We start from the raw sequence: 20,450 nt of genomic DNA on the forward strand, positions 1-20,450 counted from the left end.
AACATGGATAGAAATATCTCTGTTAGAAACTTCTTTTGTCTGTGGGTATTTAATAATGTCAAATATTTATTTTATTTTATTTTATTTTATTTTAGTTAGGGTTTTCAGCCACACTTTTAAATTCAGGATTGCCTTGAACTTACTACATAGTCCAGGCTGGCCTCAAACTAATCCCAATCCTCCTGCCTCAGTCTTCCAAGTGCTAGGATTATAAGCATACACAATCATGCAGGGTAGCGTCAATTATTTAGAAGGCAGAATAAACACATTATATATATGGCTTTTTACAACCTTCTAACAACCACTAAAGAGATTTTGCTACTTCTAAATGGCATAAACTAGTAAAAGTGACAACCTGAATTGTGTCACAAATGGATACAGTTTTAAATTTTAAAAAATAAACCTTTTAAGGCCAGCAATAATAAATTTTCCTCACAAGGAATGAAAAAAAATAAACCTTTTAACAATAACATCTACTTAGAGCCAAACACCATTCTGCATACTGGCAATACAATCACAAAAAGTTATACAGTGTTTTGCCCTCAATGATCTTGCATTTTCCTGGGAAAACAAAGAAGGAAGTATTCTATTTCCATCTTTAAAATGTCAGAGACAGCAAACTGTAGCACTTATTTAAAATTATTTTTTAAAGTTTTTCAAAGTGTTAACTGCTCCTAACAAATTGCTAGCAGTGGTGTCATGGCTGCGTACTTGATATTGTGCTTTTCTCCTTATAAGTTTCTTATTTAAATAAGGAAAAATGAAAAATGTATATACTAATTTATCTCCATATTATCTTATTTTTAAATTAAAAAGTAAAATTCTATAAGCTGGTGTTATAATATTTCCATTGAATTGATTTAGAACAGTAAAAAAGATATAGTTTCCATATTAATGGAAATGAGGTAATTTCATCATAACATTTTAAATTTGCAAATAAAATTTTTAATAACTATACCTCTATGCCAACTACGTAGCATTCTGTGCTTACATAATTCTGGGAAATTTTATTTTAAAAGAAAATTGAATTCAGTTAGTGTAGAGAAAGGAACCAGAAGTAACAAAATTTCAATGTAAGAACTAAAGACCGTTTATATTATAAATTATTTTTAAAGACAATGTGTGAAAGAACTAAAGGATTCCATTAAATGCACATTCAAGGTTTTTCTTTGCTCAAACTTGGTTCCTCTTTCTCTCTAACAAGGTTTCAATATGATTTGTCCCTTCTGAAACTACAGTTAATTTGACTGTAATGTTTACAGAATGACCTTTTGGGAAATGAACAGAATTAGCTAAAGTCAACCAGGCTGAGATCTCATGATGAATAATCATGATTTCAAAACAATAAAGAGAGAAGAAAGGACACATATACATGTATGCATGTGTACACACACACTCCCTGTGCCTCGGACTCTGCTAGCAATAGGACATCTCCAAATGTGGGGCCTTGACCAAAAATGTGAGCCAAAATAAGCCTTTTTTTTTATAACTGAAACATCAGTAATGCTGAGTTATTAGAAACACATAACATATTAAAGATACTTTCCTTCACACTTAGAACCACTTTCTCAAGAGATTAGAAATAATATATTCATCAGCCCAAATTGGACAGCACATTACACATTCTGATCAAAATAACCATAGGATTTTCAGTAGTATCTCAAACATCATAAAATAAATTATCTCTATCTATTGAAGCATTATTTCACAGTTCAATTCCCAAGATGAAGTGACAGTTTAATACAAAGAATTAGGAGCACTTGTTTCAGAGTGCAACTCCATAATTTCCTTGCATTGCTAGTGGCAAGTTAATGTCTAATATACAGTTATCATATGATTTCTTCTGTAAGGTAGGGAAACAATTCTTTCTTCGCAGGGTTGGATGAGGACTGAGAAAACACACACACACACACACACACACACACACACACACACACACACTTAAGAGCTGTACTAGGTAACTGCTTGTGTGTAGACTTAGATTTCTGTCCCAGATTTTAGAAGCAGAAAAGAGAAAGGGAAAGATGCACAAACATGATTTCTTATTAATAATTTGATTTCTTATTAATAACTTTAATAATATATCAAGCATAATTTTGCTCAAATAAAACTTGAAGAATATCTGACATTCCATGTCACCAGTAACTTTTAAACTGAAAGTTACAATGTTTTCTTCTAAACACAAGTTAACTAAATGCAAGTCTTTTTGACTTCTAAATGCTTGTGCCAAGAATGTCTGTATCAAGGGAAATTCTGCCTGCACAATATCACATTTGTTTATCCTCTGAATTTACTTTGAAGATGATGGACCTTAATCCAACTGACATTTATCTTATTACTATTTTTGTTATCAAAATTATAAATTATGATAAAAAGTTACAAAATGTATGTTTATGCAAATCAAGAAGCACGAACAGAAGCCTACACTATTGTGGAGGCTGTGGAGTTGCACTGTGGAGGGTTGTGTGTGTTAATTGTAGAGGGCTGGGCAGAGAACTTCATGATGGGATCAACAAAACTTTGTATCTTCCCTCTTCCTGTTTCTATGCAGAATCCTAGGGCTTTCAGTTTATAAAACAAACAAGTACACACAGACCAAAATAAGGAAATGCATTTTAAAAAGCCCTTATTTTTAACAAATTGGAAAACAGTTCTTTCAATTAGCCATACACCTCAAATTTTAAATTCCAGAAATACACTATAATGTGAAAGAAATGTCTATATGTTTTAAGTGCATGATAATTACAGCAAATTTTTGCTGGATCAAAAAAAATCAGGTATTCACCTGGCTAAAGAAATTCTTGCACGCTGACCTCCACTCAGGGTGATTCCACCTTCTCCAAGTACTATATTGTCTTTCTCTGCAAACTTGGAGATGTCCTATTATCAAAAAAAAAATTAAGAGAATTCTTTGTATGCTAAATTTGAAATTAAAAATTGTATCTTTCAAATGTAATCTTACATAGACTACTAATTTTTTAAAGAGAAAAAAATAATAAAAACAATGATACAGATATTCAAACAAGATAATAGGATAGTTAATATATAACATATTATCTTCAAGATAGTGGCTCAGATTACATGTTAAAGGCATACAAAGTTGATCAAACAATATAATCACAAACCATTCTGTTCAGTTAACTAATAGAAATTAGTAGTATAATTATCTTAGCTATCTTACATATATATAGATACATATATATATATATACACACATATTTTTTTCTTTTCCCTTGCTTCTTTTCTCTTTTCCCTTACTCCAGTTGTTCTTTCCTTTTGAGCAATTTCTTTCCTTTTCACAGCATCAATTTTACATTTTGGTTCTTATTTACTCTTCCTGTTTCTTATATTAGGGAGACAATATGATGTTTACAAATATGAGTCTGATTAATTTCACTTCTGAATATGGTTTCTAGTTGTATCCATTTATCAATAAAAGCCTCAAATTTACCCTTCTTTATAGCTGAGTAGTACCCCATTATATAAAATACATCATTTTATCTGTTTCTTGGTTGATGGGCATTTGGGTTGTTTCCAAGATTTAGCTATTATAAATTGTGCTGCTATAAATATGGATGCACATATACAGACTACTAATTTAACCAGAATATACATTCGTATCTCAATGATTTCAAACACAATTTAGTTGAAGTAACACTGCTGAAATTTTAGAAGCAAATTTTCCTTTGATTTCTAAAATGTTATTCATGATCATCAAATAAAAATTGGAAAATAGAAAAATTATAAAATATACAAATTGCAAAACAGTCCAGTTTATTCAACAAATTAATTTTATAAATAATAAAATTATCCACGTAACACACAGAACAAGGTAGATGTTTTCTGGAAGAAATGAGTTGTGCCTGGGGCTTGAAGAATGCAAAGAGCTACATAGAAAGTAATCTCTTTAGGGGCTGGGGATTTAGCTCAGCGGCATAAGCACCTGCCTTGCAAGCAGGCAGTCGTGAGTTTGATCCCCGGTACCGATAAAAAGGAAAAAGACAAAAAAAAAAAAGTAATCTCTTTTTAGTTCAAAAATTTTCTCTTTTCTACGTTATCACCATACCTCTGTCTCTTATGTTGTTGTTGTTTGCTTCTATCTCCTTCTCTTTCCCTCCACTAAAATCTTTTTCTTTTGCAAAGCAGAATTAATGATCAATATTATAGCTGAAGCATCAAGTTATTCATTGCTTTTATCTACCATATGAAGTTGAGAACTTCAAACTAAAATAGGCTAATGAGTGATTAGTTAGAAAAAAAAATGGCAGCTCCAATTAGGCTAGAACCTTGCTAGTCACTGGCTCCCAATTGCAATCAGCATTCCTGACTTCACGTGGCCCCATGTCAAGTTGGGTGACTTCAGGTGATCAAAGGCCACAGCTAACAGGACTTGGTAGAGCCTGCTACTCAGGATCTGCAGAAATACAGCATAGAGAGGTCATCAGAACCCAACTAGCACTGCAAATGAAAAGGACCTTCAGTGACGGAAATATGGAACCAAGTCCTTCTTGTCTTTCTACATGAACTAGGGATCATTCTTTTGTTCAAAGTATGAGCTGGGCCACATAACTATGGTGCCATCAAAATAAGGACTATAGCTAAGCTGCACTCTCCAAAGACTGAAAATTTCAGCTTGTTAAGGAACACTTCCATTAACTTCAAGACAGCTGTCCATCAGTGTCTTCTTTAATAGCTGTAAAAATTTGAAGCAATTTAATACAAGAGATTGATCCATAATGCATACTCAAACACTGGTATCTCTTGCAATTTTATAATGTATTTACCAATGCTCTGAATAAGGCATTAATTTCCATTTGTCATTGAGAAGAATGCTTACCTAATGTGATAATATACCCCATTTCTGCCAAAAGAAGAAAAACAGGTACTTCACCAGTAACTGTTAAAATATTACATAGGTTTTTACCAGTATATTAGTATAAGGAATATTTTTGAATTGTTATTTTATGTCATTGCTTCTGTTCAATGAATTTCTTTGACTTATTTAAAATATTTATTATATTTATATATTATAGGCTCCTATGTGCAAAATTGGGCTGAAATAGGCTTTTGTTTACCTTCTCCTATAAAGTTAATGTAATAAAATGAAGGTATGAATAGAAAAACCACTACACACAGAAGCTCTAGGTTCAAATCCCAGGTTTATATGACCTACTGTTAAAATGGCTACTGACTGTGGATTTAAAATTTCTACTGGAATATGTTTCAACAGTAATAACAAACAAGAATGTGTTTTAACTCCCACACTTTTTATTAACTGACTAACATACTACTGAATGAAACATACCTAGGCAGACACATTAATATTTTAGAAACCAACAGCATAGTAACCATGATGAGTCAACCTAATAGTAAGAAAGAAGATTAATACAAAATGCCTGCGAGCAATTCTGGCTTGAATTAACTTGTGAATGTTTATTTGCAGTCTGGACTTGACCAGTCTAGAATTGTAAGATTTCCATAATTCATATATAGCTCTACTAGATGCTGTCTAATATTCTTGGCATTTATTACCCTCCTTTCCTGAAAATCTACCAATATATCAATAATGCCTACAATTTTGTGAATTTATATCAAAGAGATATAGTCTCATGAATGAGATGTTATGTTCAACAGTATTTTTTTTATTTTTTAAAGATATTTTTCAGATTCTTCTATGAAACAACTGAAAAGTATATTTTCATCAGTAAGTTTTGATAGTACCTTTTTTCAGATCACCACCATTAATATATAATTACAGTTTAATTATTTGCTAATAGGCTATTTTAATTTGCATTTCCTTAATGTCAATGTTAATTTTTATTAGAATAATTTTTCTTTCTTTCTTTCTCTTTCTCTCTTTCATCTTTCTTTCTTTCTTTATTTTTTCTTGTCTTTTTGAGACAGTATCTCACTATGTGGTTCAGGCTGGCCTTGGGCTCACTTTGTAGTCCAGGCTGGCCTTGAACTTGCACAAACAATCTGCCTGCCTCATCCTCCTGAGTGCTGGGATTACAGGAATGCGCCACCAAGCCCGGCTAGAATGTTTTTTCTTATCAACTCATTTTGTATGTAATAAACTTTAGGAACTTTTCTGTTGAATATGTTAAAACATTTTTTCATTTCTTTCTTTTCTTTATACATATACCAGCTATCATATATAAATCTTTAATTTTTCATAAAATCAATGTATTGATTTGGAATTCCTATATTTGTTAAAAGGTACTACCCAACCTTCAGGTTGTACATAGAACTTTAAATTTTCTTTTAAAATGTTTATTGTTCTTTTTTTAATTACAAATTTTAATCAAGGTATAATTAATATCTGATATGAGTAAAGAAACTAAATTCATTTTCTTTTAATTACATAGCAGTCATAATTTATTGAGTAATTTTTCTATTAAATATGTAATTTTTAATTTTCATATTTATAGGTTCTCATTTGATTTCGTTGATCTATTTTTATATTCTTATCACAATACTCTGCCAGGTTTGGGAGGGCTTTGGTTTTTGCATGGCTTTAGGTAAGATTTAATATCTGATAAAGCATAATTTCTATTAGTAAATTTCTAGGCTCTTTGTGGTCATTTAATCTTCCTATACTAATAATATTTTTAGCACTAATATTATAATGAACATTAATACCTAAGATATATTGTCAAATGCTGATTTAAGTACTTACATACATCGCTTCATTCTTTTTTTTTTATACTGGGGATCGAACTCACACCTCACACTTACCAGGCAAGTGAGCTGCTGAGCTAAACTGCCAGCACATCACTTTATTCTATTCTTATTTAAATATGAGAAAACTGAGATTTAGTAAAGATGAATATCATTCCAAAGATAACAAAGCTATGATGGAACCACAATTCTAACCAAGGTACTTTGTCTATAAAATGTGTACACTTCACATTTCTTCCTTGGGTAAAATTTAAATTTAGCTTAATAAAAGTCTGTATTTGTAATTTCAGTAACCATCATGCATCAACACAGTTCACATTTTAAAATTTCTAAATTTGACTAAAAATCATAATCTATTTTTCCATTTATTCAATTCAGCATTTTAGATACTTCAATAAGAATTTGTAATTGTCTGCTATTATGTTTTATAAATTTCTTAATAGATTTATCCATAAATAATCTATTGTTTACTACTATTGTGACTTGAACAGTTATTAATTTTCATTTTAAATTGTATATGGCTACTATTAGTGTGAGAAAGCTTAATTAGATATTATCAGTGGAAACACTGGTAAACTTCCATTTCTTAAGAGGCTAAGCAATTTTTTAAAAATTGAGCAGAAAGAGAAAGAATGATAAGAATAGTTTGCACATATAAGAATTTTAGATATTTTCATTAGTGGAATTTTACAATTTTTTGGTTATCTGCTTTGGCTTTAAAGAGGAGACTTCAGAATTACTTGAAAAAGAATCTGAACTGACAGGAAATTAAAGATATTTCAAGAATTAGATAAGATTTTACCCTTAGCAATAGTTCGCTCAATAATTTTTAGTGGCCTATAACATGTGTAACATTGTTATGACAATCTCCACACAAAATATTAATTAAAATGACTTGACTATGTATACATACATATTATAATATACATACAAATATATACATGTGAATATTTACATGCATTTAAATATGCTCATGTGATTATATTCGGGGATTTTGATCCTGCATTATCCACTAGTATAGTACTCAGAAAGAGTGTCCTGCATAATTAAAAAGGAATGATTATTTTTTTTCTGAAGTAGGTTATTACTTCTTATCGAAAAATTAACATACATATAGAAGATACGGAGTTTATAAAATTTATAAGTGAAAGGTAATATGATGTATAGGATCAAAATTTATATGACAATGTCACTATGAAACCCAGGATTTAACAATTATATTCCCTAATACTAAACATATAAAATATAGTCGTTCCACTTCCCAATGTTATGTTACATGTCATAACAGTTGATTCATTGAAAATGCTTGTCATAGTCCATGACAGTACATAAGGAAATTCAGTTTTTTTCTTAGCTGATAAAGTCAGTTGAGTAGCAGCTTTAAAGATAGCAGGCATTATATTCCATTTTAAACAATTCAAGTAGCTTATTCATTCCAACCAATAATGTCAATATTGTTGCTGGAAACAACGACAAAAACAAATTAAACAAGAAAATATTGGACTGATGTGAACTCCTGAATAGAGTATAAATTTCAGCCACATTTCCTAGCACCTCTCTGTGCTCATCTTACCCTTTAACCACGCTTGATTTTATTAATTCTCCATACTGAACTTCCTTTTCATCAGTCTGTGGTTTTGTATTCCTCACTGCATCAGAGTGCAAATATCCTACTTCTTCATCTAAAAATCTCCTTCAAATTCAACAAAAATTTAATTTCCTCTGAATATATCCCACACCTCCCAGTCAGTTACACCTTTCTGTTCCTAAGCATCATCCATTTTCCTTTTAATTAGTGCCTACTAATTTTATAAAAGTTGGGTTACAGTATATTTAGTATATTTTCATCATGTCCGTCCTCCCATTACTGTCCTTTACACCACTCCTCCTCTTGTTTCCCTTCCTCTTTCCATGCCTACTCTCAGGCCATTTTTTTGATTCCATGAATCAAAGAAAACATGTAATATTTTTCCGAGTCTGGATAATTTTGCTTAAAGTTCCATCCATTTTCCTGCAAGTGACAAAATTATGTTCTTCTTTATGCCTGAATAATATCCCATTATGTATATATACCATGTTTCTTTATCCATCCATCTGCTGATGAATGGTACTTAGTGTTTCCGTATTTTTTCTATTGAATTGAATTATGTCTCAGTAAATGTGTATACAGCTATCCTTATTGTATGCTGATTTAATTACTTCAAATGTATACCAACAAGTGATATAGCTGAATCAAATGATAGCCATATTTTAATTTTTTGAGGAAATTCTATGCTGATCTCCATAGGAACTATTCTAATTCACATTCCCATCAGCCACCAGGAATGTAGAAAGCTCCACTCCATTACACATTATTGCAAGACAAATTTGCTTCTTGTCTTTTCACATTATCTCTACACTCAAACATTAGACTGTGAGATTCTGAAAGGTAAGAAGGGATGACTATGCTTTGGAAGGTAATGCATGCTTAAACTGTCAGGCATACATGTCTCAAGTCAGGAATGAAGTATTTTAGGTAACAGAGAGATGACTAAAATATAGCCCTTGATTTCAAGAGCTTACAACCTAAGGGGAGCTTGGAGAAAAACTTAATAAAGGAACTGGTTTTGAGCTGAACTTTTGATTCATGAACAGATTTCTTATTTCTTCCTTTGCACAGTTTTACCGATCCAGACTCTCAAGGATCTTTATAGCCAATTTGAAAAACTAAGATGATTCACCAGGGGATACTTTCTTAACCTAAGTAATAAATAAAGTTACTAAATAACAAATTTATTGTTGTTACAAAGTAGTGATGACATGAAAGTAAATAGCTCAATGATGTAAAAGAAATAAACTCACACATAGTTTGGAAACCAGAACAATGATGTTAGAATGACAATTTGCAGGGAAAGAAACCACTAACTAAAAAATTGCTTTGGGACTAGTTTTCCATATGGAAAAAAATAAAATTAGATCTTTACCTCATATTGTATATAAAATTATAATGGCTTAAAAATCTTTAAAAAATTAGAAATGAAATTTTAAAACTACTGAGAAGACAGAATATATTTTGATATTATTAGAAAATATGTTGCAAAAGAGAAGACACAACAGTACAAATCATACAAGAAAACATGGATAAACCTGACTACATGAAAAGTAAAAGGTTGTATATAACAAAAGACACATTAGGTGATGCAATTTATATATTCATGTTAGTTCAAGATCTTCCAATTACAGATGTCAAAATTGTACTACATGTGTAAGAATTCATTAGAAGAAATATTTCATTAGGGGAAATATGCATTAGGAAACAGGGAAGAAAGCAGGATAGGCTGTCAGATTTCAATGCCAATCCAGTCGCCAAGGGAAGGAGAAAAGTTTGAATGGAAAGGTGTGAGATCGCTGTGCAGTCTAAGGAAAGTTGGGACAAGCCATTAGCGAGTTGGTGAACCAAAAATGAGCCAATAAAGAAGTCCTGTGTCTCCAAACACAGATCTGCATAATATCTCTATTGTATTTATTCACTCACATGGAAGGATAGAATAGGTTGTTGTCCCAATATAATTTGGGGGGTAGTGGTTCCTTTCACTGCAAAATGTCATTTGATACCCTTGTTCTAGCTTCCAACCTATGCATGAGTTTATTTTACTTCCTCAAGCTATTTATTTTCATGTCAGTACTTACTTTGTAACAACAATAAATTTATTACTTAATAACTTTATTACTTAGGGTTAGAAGGTAGCCTGTGGTGAATTATCTTAGTTTTTCATGTTGGCTAGAAAGACAATAGAGAGCCACAATCAGTAAGGCTGAGCAAAGGAGAAAATAAGAAATCTACACATGAAACAATTACAGTGAAAGATTTCTACCCACAACTGGAGCTTGGCAGAATGAAGCTAAGTGAAATGGAGTAAAAGTCCTACAAAGAATTTGTCTAGGCTCCTAACAAAACAGTTAAGAAAACAGAGATGTCATGTAAAAGTTTCCAGTCTAGAGTAGTCAATACTCATATAGGTTACTGTTATGGATTAAAAACTGGTGGTCAACTTAATATCAGCTGAATTAAATCAACATGGTGCTAAGTGTATATGGCCCACCTGAGGAAAGTTGCCAGCATAGACAGAGACATGGAGAAGAAGAGCTAGGTATTGTGGATTCTCCTAAGTTGCTGTTTCAAACCGTTGCTTCTCTTGGAGGAGCTTGTCACATTGGCTTTCCTGATATGAGTTCAGCCATTATCACTGGAAGAGCTTAGAAACTTGTTGCTGAGAGTGGCTGTGGTTCACTTTGTGGGAGCTTTGGTCCTTACATTAAGCATCGCTTCCTGGCTCCAGGGGGGGAAGATGTGTGTTCTTTATTCTTCAGGAGAAGCGTGTCAAGCTGGCTTTCTGGCATGTACTCAACTGTCATCATCAGAAGAGCTAAGGACCTCCTTGTCACTGACAATGGCTGCAGTGCTTTTCAGGGCAGCTCTGGTCCTTATTTTGAGCGTGACTTCTTGGCTCCAGTGTAGAATCCTCAACCTATTGGCACAGCTCATCTATTCCAGCTCATCTCGCTGGAATAGAGTTTCTAAGCTTCCACTGCTGACCGCTGGGCCTTCCCAGCACAGATCCATCAAATGAACTGGTGTGAGCCCTTGTCGTGGGCTCTAGATCTCCATTTGGACTTGTGGGAGGCCCTGTCATGGGCTCTAGGTTTTCAGCTGGACTCACACAGGACACTGCTGTGCGATCCAAGTCCTTGGCTGAATATTCTGGGTCCTTAGTGCTGTGGACAGATTTCCTGCTGTTTTTGGTGTTTAACTCTGGGTAACCATCATAAAATAATATTATAAATTATGTGTCTTGATCGTAATTGTTCTCCTCACAATCCCTGACTACAACAGATATCTTTAAAAAGTACAAAAATAAAAGATTCCTGCATCTGAAAAGATATGATGTGCTAGGTCAAGATATTTGGCCTCCTTTTCTGGACTGAAATCATTATGAAAAGAAATGTGTACACTTGTATGACTTTAAGAATTATGTCAGAAATCATAATTAATATGAAATTGCTGAGACTAAAAGCAAATTGTGGAGGTACACTGACAAAAACTGTGAGTATGCCCATTATTTAAAAATAAAAATACATCAGCAATACCAATATCCTGTAATTAATGTAAATACCTGTTCTGATTACCTAGTTTATTGTTCATGTGGCGATGTCTTTTCTAGTGTTTGGTTTTGTATATTTGATTTAACATAGCGTACTCTGTTTTGTAAACTGTTAAACATTTATCTTTGCTGATTACTAAGGGCACTCAAATATGTTAACATATTTCTCTTAAGGGTAGAGATTTTTAGAGAACACAAGTTTTCCTTCTGTGGCAGTTATAATATAAAAGTTCCATGCTGTTGGGGAAAATCACCCGTTGAAATTAAGGTGCTGGCTTTGATTTGACCACTTAGATAAAAATTTACTGGAATATTTTAGTGGAAAAAAATAGTCTAAAATCAAATATAAACTTTTGTGATCAGTGAATTTTTGTGTTGCCCTTGACCCTAAAAACTTTTCTTGCAAAGTATTTGCAACTAAAATTTTAATTTTCCCTCATTTTCTTAACATGGTACATCTACAGGTAAAACTGAGAGCATTAGTTGTTAAGATGTAATGTCTACACCTGTTATCAGAATCATTAGGAGAGTTTATTTTAAAATACTGTACTTATTCACAGAAGAATTTGGACAGTTTGCATTTTAAACTTGATGACCATGATGATGATGATGCCTACCACTGCTGGAGGTGCTTTTCTGGACCCTTGTTCTCCTAACCGACTTCCTTTATGACATGCTGAGCAGAAAAGGTAAACACTGACTTGAAAGAGTCCTGTGCATACAACACACTGGGTTTGTTTGTGATTGTAAAACACTAGAAAAATAGAGTACTGGAGAGGGTGAAAGTAAAAAGTGTGCAATAAAGATTAACTTATTTTATTATTAAGGAGTGTATAATACACCCAATGTGCTGAATTCCCTTTACACATGGTAACCTTTTTACTTTTAAAAAAAATCAAACTTTTATCATTCTAATATTATTCAATAGTACCAAAATGTCAGAAGTCATTAAGGAAAAACTGCTAATAAAAAGTTCATTAACTATAAACTGAGTATCTAATAGGATAATGATATAGAGTGTTATTATACTACAGAGAGAAATAAAAGGGGAAGAACTATAAAGCAACAACAAAGTGTTACACATAATGGTGCTCTGTAATTTTCAGTGTTTACTGAGTACATCTGAGCTTCCTGAACTTTGAAGATAAGAAAACACCATAAACCTTATTTTATTGCAGGCTTATCACTTGTAGAACAACCTTGGCATTACAGATTCTTGTGGCACTGGAGGAGGGTGAGAAGGTAGAATTAAGAGTAAATGAACTTTAGAGTGATGCCATTTAATAAAGCATATCTTTAACAATGTATCACTTGAATGGTTCATATCATTATTATTAATAATTACTAAACACTTGTATTATGCTTTACACACAAGGAAACTGGGAAAGGGAAGGGAGATATATTGGGGGCAAATGGGCAGAACAGGCAGGGAGAAAGAGTGGAAGGGTACAGAGTGTGAGAGAATGTGACAGAGCTGATAAAGTATGGGAAGAAAGAAAGTGATCAAACATTTTGCACTTAGCTATTACACATGCAAATGTGTTACCAAGAGAGCTGCACAATTCTGTGTTATATGTCAACAGAGTAAACTTCCATAGCTGAGATAATGAATTCATAAATTAAAATTGGTGCTCTGTTTATTATATAAAATAATCTGTTGACCTAAGGCAAACTTGATTCCATATAGCAATATTGGATGAAGATTAAGCCCTACTAAAAGCACTGGGATAAATTTTAATCAATTGAAAAATAACAAATATTGTCCTTCACCGATAAGTACTGATCACCTTCATAGTCCAAATATAATCCAAATCCAAATACATTTTTTTTTTGGTCTTTTTCATTTTTATCAGTACCAGGGATCGAATTCATGACTGCCTGCTTGCAAGGCAGGCGCTTATGCCGCTGAGCTAAATCCCCAGCCCCCAAATACATTTTTTGTGGAAACAACAAAGTACAAAAATGGATGTTGCAATAATTTTTGACAATACTATTAAATTCTCATTTTATAATGTTTTATGTGAGTATAAACTTGTAAGTACGTAGGCAATTCTATTAAAATGTCTTTATACCTCTTCAAAGTATATAGTTTATAACTAGTAACAAGCAGTTTTAAAAGAGCTGTAGAGTACTGTGATTTAAAGTGTTTAGTGTGAGTGCCCCCAGCACTAGAATGCTAAGCAGCGGACTCCTCAGAATCCTCTGCAGCTAGAGTATTTTAAGGGAATTTGATTTCATCAATTAAATAAAATAACGAAAAAGATACTTGAAACAAATAATCTCATTTACTTTATTCTGACTCTAATGTAGATTTATTTCTGGATACTCTATTCCATCACTTCTAAATTAGCCTTAAAAAATTAGTTTGGGGGAAAAAAACTAGTTTGTTATGTTTTTGTCGTTGTTGTTGTTGTTGTTGTTCTTCTTCTTCTTCTTCTTCTCCTCCTCCTCCTCCTTCTCCTCCTTTCTCTCTCTCTCTCTCTCTCTCTCTCTCTCTCTCTCTCTCTCTCTCTCTCTCTCTCTGTATTGGAAATCAAACTCACAACCTTGTGCTCACAGGCAGGCGCTATGTATTTGTTAATTTTGGAGACAGGATCTTGCTATGTAGCCCAGGCTGGCCTTGAATTCACACGATCCTCCTGCCTTACTCTCCTGAGTTCTAGGAGTTTGCCACCATTCCTGGCCCAAATCTGTTTTTAAAAAGCTCTTTGGATGATTTTCATTTCACAATCTAAGAGGTGGCATATAGGAGCTGCTAATTCCTTAAAACCATCTCCTCTAGGTTTGCTCAAACACCTGGGACAAATCCAATCTTCCCAAAAGAACTCTCTTCTGTTTTTTTATGGGTATATTGTGTGTTAATCTCAACTTGGTCCTGCTCCAGATTTACCAAGACATTTTTCAGGTCCCTAGACACTAGATCTCCTGTGTGTAACAGGGTTCCTCAGGAATGGGAGGTGGACTTCATACTTGCCTAGCCATTATGTCTGAAATCCCTATCATCATTCGTACTTTCTCAAGAGCCCAAGTTTCTACCATGATCCTTACTCCTCTCAATAGCTACTTTATACCAGGAGGCTTGTTGGAAAGGCTTTGTTCCTCTGCTGACTGCCTACCTGCTCTTACAACTTCCTTATTTTAAATTTGAGGATATGAGGGATTAAACATAGATTCTACCCCAAAGATGGAAGAAAAGGAGAAGAAAATGGGAGGAGATATAAAAAGAAATTCTCTGACTTATTTAAATTTCAGGTATTGTTAAAATAGGGAGCAGTTTTCCCAAATACACATATTAAGAACTGTGGTATCTTGAAAGTATCAAATGTGTACCTTATTTTTCAAACTTCTTCCATGGAATTCTCAATGCAATTATTTCACTATTCTTTGTTTGTTATTATAATTTTCATAACATTATAGTCTTGATGACATAATACTATCATAATCACAATGAAATCAACTTCTATAAAGTTCTAATTTAAAGTCAATATTCAAAGGGTAAGTCATTAAAGTCTAAGATGGGTTTCTGGTTCCATCAATTATGAGACAGGTAACATTGATCAACTTTCAAACTTTCACCCCTTTACAATGTGAATAATAGCACTTAAAATATGTCTAACTACAGCATTTCTGTTATCCTTCTTTGGTTTGTATGGCAAAGCTGGATAGATACTTCTAAAATATTGTTTTGGTCATAGCATGATTTCAATAAATAAAAGTAACCATGGAGAATACTGTAGACTCACATTCCTCCCAGGGTACCTGTCTATGTTCCCCACGACAGAACATTTCCCAAAATCAGCTGCCTCTCTAAGTTTGAGCAATACAGAGAACACCAATTACATTAAACATAGAAGTGAAATGAAAGACCACCTGTCCTTTTGATTCTGTGTTGTTTTGTTTTTCTCTTGAGAAGCAGGGCAATATATACAATTGCTTTCATTAAGAGAGATGGCTACAATAATGATGTCATGACTACTATGCTAAAAACATGAAGAAATATGGAAACTTGAAGTAGAACAAAGAAGTTCAGGAAAAAATTCTCCCTGACACAACATAAATCACCCTTTTTGATTGTTCTTACATTGGAAAAAGTTATTGATTTTTTAACTTATTATATTCTATCTCCTATAAATAGAATGTAAACTTCATGAAAATAGGAACCATCTTGTTTATCCCCGTGTCCTTAATTTTTGCAATTTTATGTCTGCTACACAAAATAGCTCAACAAACAATTTTGAGTAAATGCCAAACTATCACCTCTCTCAACTTTCCTTTACACTTGACTTCTTATTTGTATATTCAGGATCTTATCTTTATTCATTCTGCATCATCAAAAAGGGTCCCCTTCACCTGCCTCAGTCTAATCCTCCCAACATATACTATGGTCTTGGTTTTCTTATGCCATAAATCAGCCCCTTCTCTCTTGTATCAAACCTCCCAACTTCTTCCTCTCCACAGGTTCCTTCCGATGGTCACTCAGGCATGTTCACAGTTGTTTTAATTGACTTTTCTTTAATTACAAAGCAGACTGAGCACTTTTTATATGTCCATTGGCTTTGCATATTTTTAATAAATTTTCTGCTCATGTGCATGATTTGTTACTAATAGGTTATCCACTTATTGATTTGTATAGGTTTTTTGTACAATTAAGAAAATTAAAGGATTCTGAAGAATCTTACTTGATATATTCAAAGAATGGGTCATTATTGATCATTCCTTTAGCACTTAAAACATTTGCTCTCCTTTTATTCTACAATATCACATTCTCCTGCATTTATCTCTCCTGATTCTCATTCTCCTCCTCCGTGTCCTTCATAGGCCTTTTGACGCTGCTACCTCCTAAGTGCAGAAATTCTCTCGCACTGTACCCAGTTTGGTACTGGTCTACCCTTACGATTTCATTTAGAATCTACTGGCTGAGGACTTCCTGGTGTTTGTCTCTAGCCCAAAAGTCTGTATTAAGCTCCCCTTAAAAGTTCTATAATCACCACAGCAATTTTAAAAAAGAGCACACTTTTTATTTTACCAACTTACCTCTGCAAATGTTGCCACCAGCTACTCCACCACCCAACTCAGACAGTTGATATAGAGAGGGGAGCAAAATGAGATGCTGGTCAAAGGGTACAGTGTTTCAGTTAGGATGAATAAATTCTGGAACTCAACTGCACAACATGGCGACTTCAGGTAGTAATAATACATTATGTACTTCAAAATAGCAGATTTTAGAAGTTCTCATAATGCACATACTAAAGATAACTGTGATTCATGGATATATTAATTATTTCAGTTGTAATCATTTTATAATGCATACGTGTATCAAAACACATGTATATGGCAAATGAATACAATTTTACGTTAATTGTATTTCAACAAAGCAGTAAAAATCTAAAGTATAATAAAATAAATTTAATTTCTTAAAATTTGGCATCATCTTTGAACTTTCCTTTTTTTTTCAATTTCCATTTTGGATAGTGAATAAGTCTTTCCATTCAATCTTTTTACTACCTCAAGAACCAATTTTCTTCTTTTTCCTTATTGCCTCATATACAACAGATCTTTATCATCGTTCAGTAGAATTCCTGCAACTGCCTCCTAAACAACCTTCTTGACACTAGCCTTACTCTCCTCCAACTATTACTATGTTGCAGTCAGACACATCTTAGTAAAATGCAAATCTGTTCACATCACCTCAGTGAGTGAATGGCCCTTAATGTGAAGTTCAAGAATATGTAAAGTCCTTGTTGATATAACTTTACCATGTCAATTCAGTTCTGACCATATAGCTATTCTTCTCCAGACAGCAGCCTTACAGTGCTGTCTATAACTGCTCAGAAGTGCTAAGTACTTTCTTAGATCCAGACATATTTCATTATGCACCTCAGCCACATACAACTGACGGTAGCTCCCTGAATGTATAATGAATATTCTCTTTCAGCTCCATGATGTGCATTCCACTCTCTTTCTAGAATGTTTTCCTTATTCTTTTTCATTCAGACAACCCTGTTTATCCATCATCTCTCAGAAGTCACTTCCTCCAGGTGAACCTTCCATGACTTTTTAAATCCAGATTTAGTGATAGTTCTCTATTCTTACATGAGTAATCTAAATACAATATTATAAAACTTATTTAACTAGATTTTACTTGTTCATCTTTTTCAATACAAAGTCCTTTGAGGACAAGGATTGTGACTTCATCACGAATATAACACTTCTGTCATTCTTTGTACTTATAAATGCAAAACTGATCACATCACTCCAGATTTAAAATAATTCAGTGAATCTCAAGATCCTCAGTGTGAAATACAATTTCCTTAATGTAGCACATACTATGCTTTTTATATAACTATCATCTCCCAGTTTATCTTTCACAATAAATTTTAATGCATTTTCTCTGAACCAAGGGTTATTAAGTCTTGTAAATGACAAGTAAGTATTAAAGATGGTTTTGAAAAGCAGTAATGGTAATTAAATCTGCCATTCAAAGGATGTTTGTCTAGAAAAGACTTGTCCTCAATTTTTAGAAACATTAAGTTTTCCTTCCTGGGAGGGAACATTTTTCTATAGTTATGGGGTTAAAAGCCTAGTGAGATGCCCAGAACCATTTGATTTCTGAGGCCCTACTATGTTTTAGCTTCCATTAAGACACAAGTGCAAGATTTTCTCTTGATCTCTTCAAATTTCACATCTCCTCAATATGGAAAATTCTATGAGTCCAGAATTCCAATTCTACTGTAGAGTTGAAATATTATAAAATATACACACACACATAGATATATATATATTCCTTTTTGTGATACTTTTTATCTTTAGAAAACTTATTTTTATTGTACTTTAAATATTAAGTTCTTACTTAAATGTTTAATTTCATCATCTATTCATGAAATACCTTGGTCCAAGACAGTTTGTACACTGACAATCAGTTGACTTCCTCAGCTCTTATAGAAGGGGAAACCCACAAGCTATTTTGGTTTTAGATGTAAGAACTCATATTTATTAACCTATAACTTAGCTCCAGAACTTTGATCTTAACCTTGAAAATCTAGCTCACACTTTTCAAATCAACACACTTTCACTTGGATGCAAACCCTATGATGTAGGATAAATGAGAAGTGGAAATTCAATGGACAAATTCATACAAGGTGCTTACTCCAAAGTAGACATGTATGTTCTGTTTATTGATATTACCCAATATTTACTTTTAAAGTCACAATGCTCAAATGAACTGAAATAGCAGATTATCATGAAACTCTTTGATGTTCCTCTTTGGTACTGGTTCAATAGATCCATAAAATAAATGTTTTAGATTTATACTATAATAAATGTCAGTGCTTTGGAACTTAATTACCCATCAGAAAATTATAGGTGACTAAAGGTACAGTCAGTGTGGTTTAAAGTACCAATAGTGTGGTTTATTCTAACTTAGAGTACATAGTTTAGTATGTTTCAAATATCAGTTTTAGATGTCCATTGTGTCTAGTCTAATATTGAATGTAAATACTAATTCCTATGGCACCTTCACCTTTCTAATATTCCAACTGAATATTTGTGATGAAATGAACATTTAAAGGTTAAGCCTCAAGTTCATACAGGTTAGTTTTGGCCAGGCCTGGAGATCCAGAGGTCAAATTCGAGTTCAATTAATCATGTGGTATCTACATAATGGAATTTATTTTCCAGAGCAGTTATTAACTCATTTCTTTGCTTACTTCCCTCCCAACTTTTTTCATACTTCATGCCAATTTACCTCCCAAGTTTTTGTTTTTGCTTCGTTAAAAGCAAATTCTTGCCAACTTCCCTCTCGTTTTTTTTCTCCTAGTGACTAAATATGAAAACCTGAGTAGTGATGAAATAAAAAAATACAGCAGATTTTACTTTTATCAACATACACAGTAAATGTTTTTATTGCAATGCATATGTAATGATAGTCATAACAAATACTTTTCCTTAATGAGGATAATATTGTGGCTTCCAGAAGTATTGCGGCAACTTTGTGGAAGCCAGTTACATATCCTAATCTCTGACCTTCTCACACTCCCTAACTCTATCTCCTACCACATTGTATTATAGATACCAATTACTTCACAAACCCAAGTACTTATTTTTTTGTACCAGGATTGCACTCATGACCTTGCAATTGCCAGGCAAGTGCTTTGCCACTGAGCTGTATCCTAGGCCCCAATGCAGGTACTTTTATAAGAAAGTAAGTCACTGAACAGTCAGCCTACTGGTCTGACTAAAATTTTCTTCCCATCAGTCATGGGACTCTGTGGTACACTATGGTGACATGTAAGGAAGTCACCAAGTAGAAAGGCAAGAAAACAGTGTAATTTGCCTCTTTTTCAATAATGAAATATGATATATTTCCATAAGGGTTAAATAAGTTAATTAAGAGTCAATTATATCAACTCTTTTTAAGCTAGAAAAGTCTCTAGTACTGACTACAATAGGGACAAATATTAAGAGTCTAGGGTAGGGGCTGGGAATTTAGCTCAGTGGCCTAAGCACTTGCCTTGCAAGTGTGTGGTCATGAGTTTGATCCCTGGTATCGATTTAAAAAAAAAAAAAAGAGTCTAGGGTAGTTTGAGTACATAGGGAAAACAGAAGCATTAGTTAATGGTCACAGGGATA

General features: G+C 33.1%; 1 protein-coding gene across 1 annotated transcript in view; it reads right to left on the reverse strand.

Moving 5' to 3' along the window:
* Positions 1 to 20,450, reverse strand: part of Cftr (CF transmembrane conductance regulator) — a 149,491-nt gene that overhangs the window by 66,366 nt on the left and 62,675 nt on the right. The window contains 1 exon segment of the mRNA NM_001278757.1: positions 2,786 to 2,880. Coding sequence (NP_001265686.1) covers positions 2,786 to 2,880 — 95 coding nt within the window.

Source organism: Cavia porcellus, unplaced genomic scaffold (genome assembly GCF_034190915.1).
Source record: "Cavia porcellus strain 051 isolate PalLab524CR breed Dunkin Hartley unplaced genomic scaffold, mCavPor4.1 scaffold_2, whole genome shotgun sequence".
NCBI lineage: Eukaryota > Metazoa > Chordata > Mammalia > Rodentia > Caviidae > Cavia > Cavia porcellus.